At 45.5% G+C, this 14,269-nt stretch overlaps 2 protein-coding genes across 2 annotated transcripts in view; one reads left to right on the top strand and one right to left on the bottom strand.

Annotated features, from left to right (window-relative positions):
• Window positions 1-6,005, top strand: part of scg3 (secretogranin III) — a 35,288-nt gene extending 29,283 nt beyond the window's left edge. Inside the window, exons 11-12 of the mRNA XM_078427266.1 lie at window positions 2,998-3,081; window positions 4,260-6,005. Coding sequence (XP_078283392.1) covers window positions 2,998-3,081; window positions 4,260-4,381 — 206 coding nt within the window. The 3' untranslated portion in view covers window positions 4,382-6,005. The remainder of the gene's footprint in view (window positions 1-2,997; window positions 3,082-4,259) is intronic.
• Window positions 6,006-7,459: 1,454 nt separating this feature from the next.
• The window catches only part of lysmd2 (LysM, putative peptidoglycan-binding, domain containing 2), a 37,502-nt gene continuing 30,692 nt past the window's right edge, over window positions 7,460-14,269 (bottom strand). Inside the window, exon 3 of the mRNA XM_078427532.1 lies at window positions 7,460-13,221. Within this exon, the coding sequence (XP_078283658.1) occupies window positions 13,158-13,221 (64 nt within the window). The 3' untranslated portion in view covers window positions 7,460-13,157. The remainder of the gene's footprint in view (window positions 13,222-14,269) is intronic.

Genomic DNA, 14,269 nt, shown 5'->3' with positions numbered 1-14,269 from the left:
ACCGACCCCGACTGGGGCCCTCCTCACCGATGCCAGAAGCACATTTGACAACGTAATCTATTAGCAAATAACATGCGTGACAAGTTTACTTCTGTTAATAATTTGTTGCTCGAGGATAGCCAACTCTATTTCTATTTCCCGGCACAATTCTAAGCAGGCAGTTAACAGGGACATAGATTGCACACATTCAGTCAGTCAGGAGAGTATTGACTTCCAGAAACAAAATGCTGCCTCTTGCATTGCCATCGTGCCCTGAACATTCAACCTGCAGTAAGCCCAGGCAGTATTGGACCACGGTGGGTGAGGGGGGGTGGTGTCCGTTATTGACGATTGTCCCCTATAACTGGGCGTGGGTGATAAATATGAACGAGTTGAACCCAAGGCCGGGCGGGGGTGGGGGGGGGGGTGTTAAACCAGTGGGAAGTCACAGGGTTGGGAGCTGCAGAAACCTCAATCCCACACGCAGTGTGTCAGAGACGGGCCCAGTACTGACGCCACCTTCATGCTGCCCGCTCTCTCCACACCCACGATCATAAACACACCACGTGGTGCCAGGTGGTGAGGTAACCTCATGGAAGTGGGGGGGGGGGGTGAGTGGGGGGTGGGGAGGCGGTGTAATGGGAGTAGGGTTGCCAACTGTCCCCTTTTAACATTCCAATTTAGTATATTGGGCTAAATTGGTTTGGCCCGTACGGGACCACCCTTGTCCAGTATTAGGCCCAGGGGGGGCTGTAGGCCCGGACACTGTAGGCCCGGGGGATGCTATATGCCCAGACACTGTAGGCCTGGGGGCCGTTGTGGGCCTGGACTGTGTAGGCCCGGAGGCCCGGAGGCCCAGGCGCCGCCTAACGGAGGTTGCGTAGCAACCCACCACCCAGATTGGGCGGCCGCCATTGGTGGAGCGGGAGCACATGGCCGCTGGCTGGGTGAGGTCACGTGCGGCGCGGGTGGTGACGTCACCTTTTGTCCCTTACTTGGGAGTGAGAAAGTTGGCAACCCTAAATGGGAGCCTCGCTCTGGTACCAGGTGACCCGTGGCGCACGTTGCCAGGACGATGCAGATGCATCGTGGGTCTCTCGCGGGCCTCGCGTCGGTGCAGTCGCTGCAAGCCCACGTCCAATGTGACGCTCCTCGACAGTGTTTTACTGCTCGCTCTCTCTCTCTCCGCTGCACGGTGCCCGCCATACATCAACACATCAGAGCGCCGTTATTGCGAGGATTTACTGTATTTATGAGGAGGGAAGTCTCTCCGGATATTGTGTAGGAAAAAAGTTGGTCTGAAGAAAGGTCTCGACCCAAAAAGTCACCCATTCCTTCTGTCCCGAGATGCTGCCTGACCCGCTGAGTTACTCCAGCATTTTGTGTCTACCTTCTCTCCAGATATTTATGAATTTATGAGAGGCTTGGTTTGTTTGTAAAGGTCGTTCCGCCTGAACAAGAGAACAAAACGCTGGTTTGAAGTCCTACTTGGAGTTGAGCTTCTGCCGACCTCAGCAATTCCTGTGTGATGCACTCCGCACAGTCCCCTGAGGCACGCACCACCTGCTTTCCAAACACAAAGCCTGGTTCTGCTGCAGCAGCTGGAGGTCACCGTGGATGTCCTGTGTACCAAACCTGTACCTCCCCTGCACAGAAACCATGCTAGAATTCCAAGAATTGACTGTTGCGAGATCCAGCATTATTAACAGAGCAACTCAAGCATTATTAAAAGATCGTTACCGCGCCTTCCATTAATTATTCCATTGTGTAGAGTATTTGAAATCTATCCTAACAACGATTATTTTGCACCTATTTATTCTAAAATCAAAACAGAAAAATAGAAAGGACTTTTCTGGCATCTTGAACAAAACACAATGTGCTGGCGAAACAAAATACAAAGACTGCTCTCAAATCTCTCCCCTCTCACCTTGAGCCCATGCCTTTTAGTTTTAGAATCTTCCAGGCAGTGAAAAAGACTGAGCGTTCACTTTACCCATGTCCCTCATGATCGCGTACACTTCAAGAAGGTCACCTCTCAGCCTGCTGCGCTCCAAAGAAAAGAGTGCTCGCCTCAGCTTTTGGGTGACATTGAAACTCTAACTTGAAATGAATCTTACTTATGGCCAAGAGAGACACAAAATGTCGGAGTAACTCGGAGGGACAGGCAGCATCTCTGGAGGGAGGGAATGGGTGACATTTCAGGTCGAGACCCTTCTTCAGACTGCAGACACCCATTCTTTCTCTCCAGAGATGCTGACTGTCCCGCTGAGTTACGCCAGCATTTTGAGTCTATCTTCGGTATAAACCTGCATCTGCAGTTCCTTCCTACACGTACATACTTGAACCCACTTCCCTGTTGCTGTTGGAGCCTCATCTCTGGGCAGAGTGACCCAGACTCAGCATACTGTAGATACTAAATGCTGGAGTAACTCAGCGGGTCAGGCAGCATCTGTGGAGAAAAGGAATCGGCGACGTTTCGGGTCGAGACCCTTCTTCAGACTCTGGAATTCTCTGCCACATTGTGGAATTCTCTGCCACAGAAGGTAGTTGAGGCCAGTTCATTGGCTATATTTAAGAGGGAGTTAGATGTGGCCCTTGTGGCTAAAGGGATCAGGGGGTATGGAGAGAAGGCAGGTACGGGATACTGAGTTGGATGATCAGCCATGATCATATTGAATGGCGGTGCAGTCTCGAAGGGCCGAATGACTTACTCCTGCACCTATTTTCTATGTTTCTATGTTTCTATGAAGGGTCTCGGCCCTTTAAACCAGCATCTTCAGTTCCTTCCTACCCAGCATGTAGTTCAGAGGAATGACAGCAGGGACAAAATGGCACTCGGTCATTCCCATTACTTTGCCCATGACACAAGGTTTGCATGTTTTGTCTCGAGCACGGTCACAGTGATTGACGGGCCCAAACCTTCCATGCATGTTCTTGTCTGTTTAAACACCGTCAATGATGGACTGCCCTAATTACCCATTAGCTAATGGGATGCATTATCTCCCTTTTGATCAACAGAGCTTGACAAAACAGAGTCTTACCTTTCGGCAATCAGAAAGAATATCGAGTGGCTGAAGAAACACAAGCAGGGGTACGGGAAAGGTAGGTTTACACGTATTAAGGTTGACATTTGTTTTCAGCAGTGAAAGTAACCAACTTCTGATTAAAGGCAAATTGTAAAACACTTCAATGTTTAAATACACCAGGCACAGAAACAGCAGAGAAATAGCCGGAAAGCAGAGTGCAGTAATATTTCATTCAACAGTCATCAAACTGAGACAACAACTCTGTTTTTCTCACTACAGAAGCTGCCAGAGTTTCTAAGTATTATCAGCATTTTCTATTTTATTTCTGCATTCCACATTGACTGCACCAAAGCCCAAGGAAAGGTGGAGCCCACAATGCTCCACTGTTGGCTGTGGAAGAGGCAGGGTGGCTTGTCATCGTGTTCGGCACAGACATTGTGGGCCGAAGGGCCTCTTCCTGCGCAGTACTGATCTAGGTTCCATCTATGGTATTCACAAAATGCTGCAGTAACTCAGCGGGTCAGGCAGCATCTCTGGAGAGAAGAAATGGGTGACGTTTCTTCTCTCCAGAGATGCTGCCTGACCCGCTGAGTTACTCCAGCATTTTGTGATACCTTCGATTCGTACCGGCATCTGCAGTTATTTTCCTAGGTTCCATCGACGTTCATGTCAAACAGTGAATGAGCTCGGTGCTAACGTTTGTGTTCTATGCCCCTTTTCCGGGGTTATGTCCACCCCTGGGTGGTACTTGAGAGGAACTACGCGCTGTCCACAGGCACTCTCGGGGATTTCGGGGACCACTGGGCGCCCGGGGGAAGGGGGGAGGGGGGGGGTGGAATGTGTCCTTAACAAGGATGGTGATAGTTATTTGAAAATGTAGCGATTAGATAAGTTAGTGATTTTGTATTATGGTGGTGGGTGTGTTATCACTGTTTTGGTTGCAGCCCAGTGGTATGAACATCGACTTCTCCAACTTTAGATAGTTCCTCTGTCCCTCTCTTCCCCTCCTCCTTCCCAGATCTCCCTCTATCTTCCTGTCTCCACCTATATCCTTCCTTTGTCCCGCCCCCCTGACATCAGTCTGAAGAAGGGTCTCGACCCGAAACGTCACCCATTCCTTCTCTCCCGAGATGCTGCCTGACCTGCTGAGTTACTCCAGCATTTTGTGAATAAATATCTTATTTTTTATAATGATTGAATAAACTATTTTAGATTTTGTTTTGATGTTTGTGCTCTGCGTTTGACCGCACACAGGTGATGATGACCTTCAGAAGTTGCGAGAGGCCATTGACCAACAAGTTGACAACTACGTACAGATAGGGATCCTGGAGGAAGGCGAGGGGGATATTATCAAACGTATCTACGACAGCCTGTGACACCCTCCGACACACAAAGGAAGTGATCCTCGTCCTTCAACAACGGTTTATTTGAATATAGTTTGTATTAGGTTATTTAATAAGCTTTAGTTTTCTTTCCTTGGCTATTCTGTCGTGTCAAGCAGATTCAGGGACTCATTACTGGAAAAAAATGGCTCGGAAATAGGCCCTTCGGCCCATCGAGCCCACGCTGGTCATCGATCACTCTTTCACTCTAGTTCCGTTATCCCACTTTCTCATCCACTCCCGACACGCTAAGGGCAATTTACAGAGGCCAATTGGCCTACAAACACGCACGTCTTTGGAATGTGGGATGTGAAAACCCCTTCGATTAGTCCGGGTGTCGGGGGTTATGGGGAGATGGCAGGAGAATGGGGTTGAGAGGGAAAGGTAGATCAGCCATGATTGAATGGCGGCGTAAACTTGATGGGCCGAATGGACTAATTCTGCTCCTTTAACCTATGAACATAAACCAGAGCACCCAGATGAAGCCCACGCGTTAAAAGGGGGAACGTGCAAACTCCACCAAGACAGCAAGAACTGGGCCGCAAGAACTGGCAAGGGAAGGGAGGGAGGTAATCGCGCTCTCCCAGCGGGGAAGGCTGGGGGGGGGGACTGGCAGGGAAGGGGCAGATGATTCCCCACCCACGTCTTCTACAGCCCTGCTGTCAGCTGAAAGCACACATCCGCAGCCTCACTACAGACAACGGACTTTCCCCCAGCTTCTGAATAGAAACTGCTCATTGCACCGCAGGGCTATTACACACGACAAAGCTTCATACCCTAACACCCATCTTCAAACAAGACGTTTCGCCAGAAACCGCCCCACCAACCATTACAACCCTCAGTCCCACCACCTGTGACGCACCCAGCAGCTTGCTACGTTAAGGCAAGGTGTGAATTCACAGGAGATTATCCGTGTACTTTTGATTTCCTTTCCCCGTTAAGATTTATCTCTTGGGCTCTGTGTCATCTCTTGCAACGATATTCCATCTGATGAATTCACAAAGTATACCTTTTTATTAACTATTTGCAAGGAGTTGTGGAGAATTAATAAAGGATTGGAAGAGTTCCCCCAAAGCTTGTTTAGATGTAAATGGTGTCAAATGTTTTCCCCCTGATTTTGCTCCACGGTAAATTAGTTTGTGCCGTTACAATGGTAGTCCTTTAATTTAAAAAATAACACTGACTTTTCCTGCCAAGAAGTGGTTTCTGTAAAATTACAAAGGTCACTCAAGTGGTAACGTCTCTTTCCAAAAGAGTAACTTTCCCAAACTGATTACATCGTAGAGTCGTAGGGCGTAGAAACAGGCCCTTCGGCCCGACTCGTCCATGATGACCAAGATGCCCCATCTAAGCTAACCGCTGTGTGTTGTGTTTGTATCACAAAGTCACGTCTATTGTGTCTGTAAAGAAAGGGGGGTGAGGGAAATGTGATACATTCACTTCTCCAGATGGATCACACATTGAATTTTGGCTCCTTTGTGAGTGTAAATGATTCCCCCATCATGTGTTTGTCAGTGAATGTAAGAAGTATTTTGTTCAAGTGTAAATATATGTTAAACTTTCAAACTCGTGTAAAAATGCTACAATTAAATTGATTGAGTTTTCTTTACGAACTTAACTTTTCCTGGAACAAGTCTCAATTCAGAATAGTCTCCCCATTTCATAACCATGCAAGAAGTGTGTCCAAATCGTAATACATCGGATAGATATGTTCATAATTGCCATGGATATCACGATTACATAATGACACCAAAAAAAATGATGGTCATAATTTTTCAGAGAATGTTGGAAGAAGACGTTTATCCAGCTTCAGGTTTCAAGATATAAAGTTCTGGAGGCTAATTGGTATCAGTCTAATAAATATCAATCCAATGCTAAATTGACACAAATTCATAGCCCTTGATGATACTGCAAACCAAGGTGGCAAAACACAAAGTGCTGGAGGAATTCAGCGGGTCAAGCAGCATCTCTGGAGAAAAGGAATAGGTGCGTTTCAATAGACAAAAGACAATAGACAATAGGTGCAGGAGTAGGCCATTCGGCTCTTTGAGCCAGCATCGCCATTCACTGTGATCATGGCTGATCATCCACAATCAGTACCCCATTCCTGCCCTCTCCCCATACCCCTTGACTGTCTTTAAGAACTCTATCTAACTCTCTCTTGAAAGCATCCAGAGAATTGGCCTCCACTGCCTTCTGAGGCAGAGAATTCCACAGATTCACAACTCTCTGGGTGAAAAGGTTTTTCCTCATCTCCGTTCTAAATGGCCTACCCCTTATTCTTAAACTGTGGCCCCTGGTTCTGAACTCCCCCAACATCGGGAACATGTTTCCTGCCTCTAGCGGGACATGTGTCCAATCCCTTAATGATCTTCAGACTGCGAGGGGGTGGGGGAGGAACCTAGAGGTATGAAAACGTTCAGAACAAATCGGAGCCAGCACCGATGGTCAAGGGGGAACGCACGCAGAGGGAACGCACACGGGGAGGGAAACCGCCGAGCACGGCCCCTGCTCGCATTACGGACCGGAGAGGAGGGAGTCAGCCGCAGATCGACCGGTAAGCAGACTGGCTGCGGGAGGCTGTGCAAGGCCTCGATGGTGGAATGGGCCACTGGAGGCCCTACAGCAGTGGTGGACACCAACGACTACCGGCTGACCGACCCTGCAACGCCGCCGGGACAACCAGCCCTCATGGTCAGGTCAAGAATTCTATTCTTATAACAACCGAGACTTGAAAATGGCACCAAAACTGTCTCAGTGTAATCCTACTCTACACTTCTGCTATGTCTGAGATGCGTATCTAAGATGTATCTAGGTGCTTATGTATAGTGATACTTGTACTGAACTGTATACAAAATTTAATTTCACCATACATCGGCATGTGAGACAAATAAACTACCATTGAACCATTGACCACTGAACCATTTTTGTAACCAACATGCAGGTTTTATTTTTTCAGACACAGCACCGATGTATAATAATAATCTTTATAATAGTATGTGCAAAGACTGAGTAACCGGCACACACTGCAAAAAGCTAAAGAAATACACGGAATACATCACTTTGGGTTGAAGTTGTAACAAAAACCATTTATTGCAGATTTTCAAATTAAATAGAACAAGTTCTCATTGCCAATACATTGTTTTTTAAAATATCCAAGGCCACAACATACAGACAAACAAACAATTCATGCATAAAAAGGTCACTGCATTTGTTCACCCATTCGAGTCCTGAATAACAAGTTACGGTTCACAAAGTTTGGAATCATCACCGTGAACAATGTTCTTTCAAAGCATATTTGCCCAATCTTAGTCCTGAATAATCTTTGCACAGTTCAGGACTATTAACAGAAAGCAATGAAACTAAACGAAATTTAATTCAAACACAGCACACATAGATCGTTCTCATCCCCCCCATCTGCAAATAACATCCATGGATAACTGTTACAGAGTTTAATAATAACATCCATGGATAACTATTACAGAGTTTAATACTGTTTCGTGACAATATCCGATTTTGGAATGCGTTACCATTTTGCCACTTCACTCCACTTGCACTCAGTCCTGTCTGTGTGAAAATCAAAACCAGACTTGAATCTCAGAAGGACCGCAGGTGAGCAGGTCTAACCTACAATGCCACAATCACACGTGATCCAACCCATGCCACAGAACCCAAACAGTGACAATAAATGTATCATTCAAGTTGCAGATATAGATTGAAATGAATGAGAATGAATACCAGCTCGTTTTTATGAAAGGTCATCCGCCTGCAACGTCAACCTCACAACCGGGTGGTAAACTGCAAATCGCTAACTGCTCATGCAAGTGTTTAATGGAACCAGGAAATTCTTACTTACTGCAGCTTAACGGGCTCATTAATGCAGTAAGTGCTGTGGTAACTCAGCGGGTCAGGCAGCATCACTGGAGAACATGGATAGGTGACGTTCCAGGCCAGGGCCTACCTATCCATGTGATCTAGAGAAGCAGCCTGACCCACTGAGTTACCCCAGCACTTTGTTTCCTTTTGTGAAAAGCAGCAATTTCTTGTTTTTACAATATTTTGGGGATCTGGATATGTAGTAGAAAACAGGAAAAGAAGAAGAAATGAAGAAAATTACATTTAAATCTCTGTGCCAACGAAGGGCTCCCCGATTGAGGGATATTTTCATCTGTGTTAGAAATTTGTTAATATGCTCTAAAAACTAGCCCACATTATATAATGATATGTTAATATGCTCTAAAAACTAGCCCACATTATATAATGATATGTGATTTACTTTTTAATAACAAGATCTTTAGCCAGAGTTTGGTCATCAGAATGTGCCATTTTGCAGTTAAAAACCACAAGACATTATTAAATGATAATAATGATTAAAATAATATTTTAAAATACTGAAATGGAATAGGGCACTGCCAGCTCTTGGTTGACTATAGAAGTTCCTTCATCTTCCCGCTTGAATTTGTTTTAAAAACTTTTAAAAGGAAAAATAAAAGAAAATTCAATGCCAAACTTGAAAATAATTGGCCCCGATAAAGTAATTAGACATAAACGTACATGAAAATCATGGAACGCTACTCATAAGCAATAAAACCGTAGGACTGAAATGCATTAAGCTGGAAAAATAGTTTAAAACGTTCACCCATGGAATTTTTACGTACTTTGCTGATGCTGATAAATATCCTACCTGGAATAAAATATATGCCCCTTGCTCGTTCAGATGGCAATCCAAGTGTGTCTATCTGGTTTCAGACGATTTGATTTCTATCGGTTATGAGAGTTCATTTAAAATCTGCTTTCACTTGATAGCTAGTATGTCACATTCTCTCTATCCATTATATTTAAAATTGCCTGAAAAATGTAAATTGCCTTTTGTTATAGAGCAAAGCACTTCGATAGATATGGTTCAGTTAAATATTTGATATAATCAAGTGGAAAATAAAGCAAACCATGATGCCTACAGCTCATAATGTGTGTAGTTAATCCCTGAATTGTCATCATAATATCAATACATTCATGGACAGAGTTGACATCTTTAGTCAGCAGGGCAATGCTGACCTGCACAAAGGTATGTTAGAACTTTGTCACTGCTAAATAACAACTCACCACAGTCTCAGCAGCAGCCAAGCATCTCAATCACAGAACGCAGAAGTTGGGACATTACTTTACAGTTGTACATGGTGCTGGTGAGGCCACACTTGGTGCATTGTGTTCTCTTTTGGTCACCCTGCCACGGGAAAGATGCCATTAAGCTGGAATGAGTACAGAGATCCACAAGGATGTCATCAGAACCTCAAAAGGTCCCGTGTTATATGGAGAGGTTGGGCAGGCTTGGACTTTATTCCTCGGAGCGCAGGAGGTTGAGGGGTGATCTTATAGGGGTCTATAAAATCATGATGCAAGTGCACAGAATCATTCACACAAGAGCCAGAGAACATAGGTTTAAGGTGAGAAAAGAAAGATTTAATTAGAACATGAGGGGCATTTTTTCCACACAGAGGTGGTGGGAATATGGAACGAGCTGCCAGAAGAAGCAGTTGACGCAGGTACAATAACAACATTTAAAAGACATTTGGACGGATACATGGACCGGAAAGGTTTAGAGGAATATGGGTCAAATGCAGGCAAATGGCATTGGCTCAGACAGCTGAGTTACTCCAGCACTTTTGTGTCTTTCTTGGTAAACCAGCATCTGCAGTTCCTTGTGTCAACACTATTGAGCATTTGATGACTGCAATTGTATGCCGACAGCCAACGTAGCTATCTGAACGAGCAGTGCTCGCAGGTAATTGCTGCATCTCTGTCAATATACATTTAGGTCCATCGCTTAGACACCCGGTTCATTGTTCTCACCGACCATCCATTCGGGTTCATTGTTCGCAGACTCTTCTTTCACCCAGTGTCCACAGCACCCCCCCCCCCCCCCCCAGTGCAAGGCCAGGCCAGGCATGGTCAGAAGCCACGGTGCTATTCCAGCCCATCTTATAGAAAGTGCTCCTCCATGCCGGATATGAGCAGCTAACACTGCAACCCAAGTGCTAACCAAACCCATGACAGAGGCGGGCGGGGCAGGCAAATGGAAGTTAGGTCAAGAGGAAAATTAGGTAGCGGCCAAAGCTAATTTGAATGAGTTCTTAAAACTACCAACAAAATGTCAAACTAAATGCTTGATAGAATTGTAAAGTGATTCGTCACAGATTTCCAATCAGAAAGCCCGTTGGAATGTGAAGGAAAGAACTGCAGGTGCTGGTTTACACCGAAGATAGACACAAATAGCTGGAGTAACTCAGCGGGTCAGGTGGCATCTTTGGAGAAAGAATACAGGTGAGAATAGGTACCCCTTTTCTCCAGAGATGCTGCCTGACCCGCTGAGTTACTCCAACTTTTTGTGTCTATCTTCAGCCTGTTGGAATGGGCATTTTGGCATCATTCACATCACAGGGACAGAAGATACCCACCCTGCCTGTTAATGTCACACACTGAGCAGTTAGCTCAAATGACCGAGTCCACGCCACTTGAATTATTTAACAGACCTTTGCAACTTAGTCAGAATGTGAAAGAAACACTTGTTAGGCTCATCAATTCCAATTTAGTTGGTGCACAGTTGATCTCATTAAAAAAAAACCCAGCATGCCCACCCTCAGAATTTCTGCCTAGGAGTTCGAAGGAGCTAAGCCAGGCACCAACGTCACAAATTACTGTGACAACTGCAATCCCCTTGAGTAAAGCTTTAGCCAGTTCAGGCAATTAAGTAACCACAACGATGAGAAGAGGGGTAAAAAGTCTCCCCTTGTCTCCCCATCCCACTGAGCGGGGAATTGATCAACAATCGAATCAGTTAATCACTTTTCAGAGAAAGTAAATGCTCACGTGTAGAGATAGAAGCCTAGGCATAGCATGTGGTGTTCATCTATGACAGAGGGGGAAACTAGATTTAAAGACACAGCGTAGAAATAGGTCCTTCGGCCCACCGAATCCACGTCGACCAACAATCACCCGTACACTAGTTCTATCCGACACTCTAGGGACAATTTACAGAAGCCTTTTAACTTATAAACCTGCATGTCTTTGAAGTGTGGGAGTAAACCAGTGCACCCGGAGAAAACCCACACGGTCACAGGGAGAACATGCAAATTCCATACAGACACCACCCGTACTCAGGATCGAACCCGGGTCTCGCTGGAATTTAGAAGATTGAGGGGGGATCTTATAGAAACTTACAAAATTCTTAAGGGGTTGGACAGGCTAGATGCAGGAAGATTGTTCCCGATGTTGGGGAAGTACAGAACAAGGGGTCACAGTTTAAGGATAAGGGGGAAGGAAGTCTTTTAGGACCGAGATGAGAACGTTTTTTTTCACACAGAGAGTGGTGAATCTGTGGAATTCTCTGCCACAGAAGGTAGTTGAGGCCAGTTCATTGGCTATATTTAAGAGGGAGTTAGATGTGGCTCTTGTGGCTAAAGGGATCAGGGGGTATGGAGAGAAGGCAGGTACGGGATACTGAGTTGGATGATCAGCCATGATCATATTGAATGTCGGTGCAGGCTCGAACGGCCGAATGGCCTACTCCTGCACCTATTTTCTATGTTTCTATGTCTCTGGGGCTGTGAGACAACAACTCTGCTGCTGCGCCACTGTGCCACTCTCATTTCCCGGGGAGATCAGTCTGTCCGCAACGGTTGAGACTCAGACTTGGAGAACAGAGTGATTGAAAATGGCACCAACTGCCTTACTTACTGGAACACAGTAACAGTGGAATGAATCGACAATGACAAATGCGACCACTCTCAGAACCACAGGCCTCGCTCGGATCGGCTGTGCTCGGTGGCACATTAGCTTCAGGTCAGACTCCGTATCCCAATTAGCCCATTCAAGAGTCAGGATGACCAGAAACCCCTCTCCTCACCCCAGCACTGACGGCAATTTCTTTTGAAGGCTATCTGTTTTGTACACGACCCTTGCAGAAACTGGCTACGTGTGTGAAACAGCACCACAATGGTTCCCTTTAACAGCAAGTGGCCCATTTGGCTTCCATACCCACACAGCGTGTTTAACTTTATACAAGAAATATGATTCCAATTATTTAAAAAAAATAATAAAGTTTGTCATTAATCCATTGTCGTTATCCTAAATTAACATTACTGCTTAGCACTGAATGTACTCTATTATTTTTGGTTTCAACTTAAAGATTTCAAACAAATAGGCTCTTCGAATCACTCGACTAATGTTTACAGGATTGTCGGGTAAACGTCTAAAATGAGATCTCTTCCTCTCGGTTTAATCTAATTTTGCAAAAATATAATAAGGTCGTGTTTTGGTTCGGATTTGATTATTTCAACTAAGCTTAATGTTGGAGTAAAGCACTCACCTCTGACCCAGACCCACCACATGTTGGACATCAGGAGAAAGGCCAGTAGCCAACACGTGTAAGATGGACAATGGGCTTCCGATTTGAAGCCGAGTGGCTCTCACTGCTCCGCGCACAATGTCAGGCCAGCCATAGGTAGGTAGATAGGCGGCAACAAGCACACACTGCAAATCTTGCTGTGGGAAATACAAAACAGCGAGTGGAGGTGGCAGAGGGAGACACAGAGGTCACAGCAGCTCACACTTCACACCAAAGACGCACACTCTCCCTCTCGTCCCCTGCCACCTCGCAGTGTACAAAGCAATGGCTTAGATTTAAAGCGAATTCAAAACCCGGCAATCACAAGAGGTCACACAGTCTGTCCACAAGTAACGGGAAAACCGATTATCCTTCGTGTGGATCCCTTCATTCACGGCTCTGGTAGGAAGATGTGGCCGACGGGTCATCTTGGTGTCCGGTGTCACCGGATCTGTGGCAAGTAAAGAATTTGATTATTGCTCGGCAAAGATGGCGACACAATATGTTTGGAGAAACAACAGTCATAAAAGAAAACACATTAAAATTGTTTTTTTTTAAATCGATCTTTGGTTGTGAAGGCATGAAGGTTTTGAGAATGACCACGTTTGGAAGTGAAGGCACCACATTTATTACATGCTGTAAACTAAAGGGACTGATTCTCATTCGCACGGTTTTAGTGAGAAAATATGTCACACTGGAGCTCTGTGAGGCTGTCATAATGCTTGGCATATACAGACGGTGACTCAACGACACGTCGGAGGGCAACACTTTCATCAGATCTCATGTGTAGAATAACCAAAAGCTTCACACTGCAATCTACTACCCATCCGTCTGATGCTGCCTGTCCCGCTGAGATACTCCAGCATTTTGTGTTTATCTTCGGTTCAAACCAGCATTGGCAGTTCCTTCCTCTTCATGACATTTCATACCGGTTACTCTTATAGATTCATTGGGTCAAACAGTATGGAGACAGGCCCTTCGGCCCAATTCGTCCATGATGCCCCATCTAATCCAGTCCCATTTGCCTCCATTTAGCCCACACCCCTCTATATCTTTCATATCCATATAACTGTCCAAATGTCTTTTAAATATGTTATTGTACCTGCCTTAACTACCTTGTTGCTTTCCATACACCCACCACCCTCTGTGTTAAAATGTTGCCTCTCAGGCTCCTACTAAATCTTTCACCTCAGCCTAAACCTGTACCCTCTAGTTTCCTGCTTCTCCAACCCTGAGGATTTACTGTACATTCATCCTATCTGGTCCCCTCATGATTTCATACACCTCTCTGAGATCACCCCTCAGCCTCCTGCGCTCCAAGGAATAAAGTCCTAGCCTGCCCAACCTGTCCCTTATTGCTCTGGGCTTCGAGTCCTGGCAACATCCTCGTCAATCTACTCTGCACTCTTGAAAAATCGAAAGAGAACAACAATATAAATCAAGGTACTTTACGGGGGGATAAATGTTTAACCACAAAATAAGGACATTAAAGGTAGGAG

This window comes from Rhinoraja longicauda, chromosome 33, assembly GCF_053455715.1.
Source record: "Rhinoraja longicauda isolate Sanriku21f chromosome 33, sRhiLon1.1, whole genome shotgun sequence".
NCBI lineage: Eukaryota > Metazoa > Chordata > Chondrichthyes > Rajiformes > Arhynchobatidae > Rhinoraja > Rhinoraja longicauda.
The sequence above is the reverse complement of the archived record's forward strand: the minus strand, read 5'-3'. Positions and strand labels throughout refer to the sequence as shown.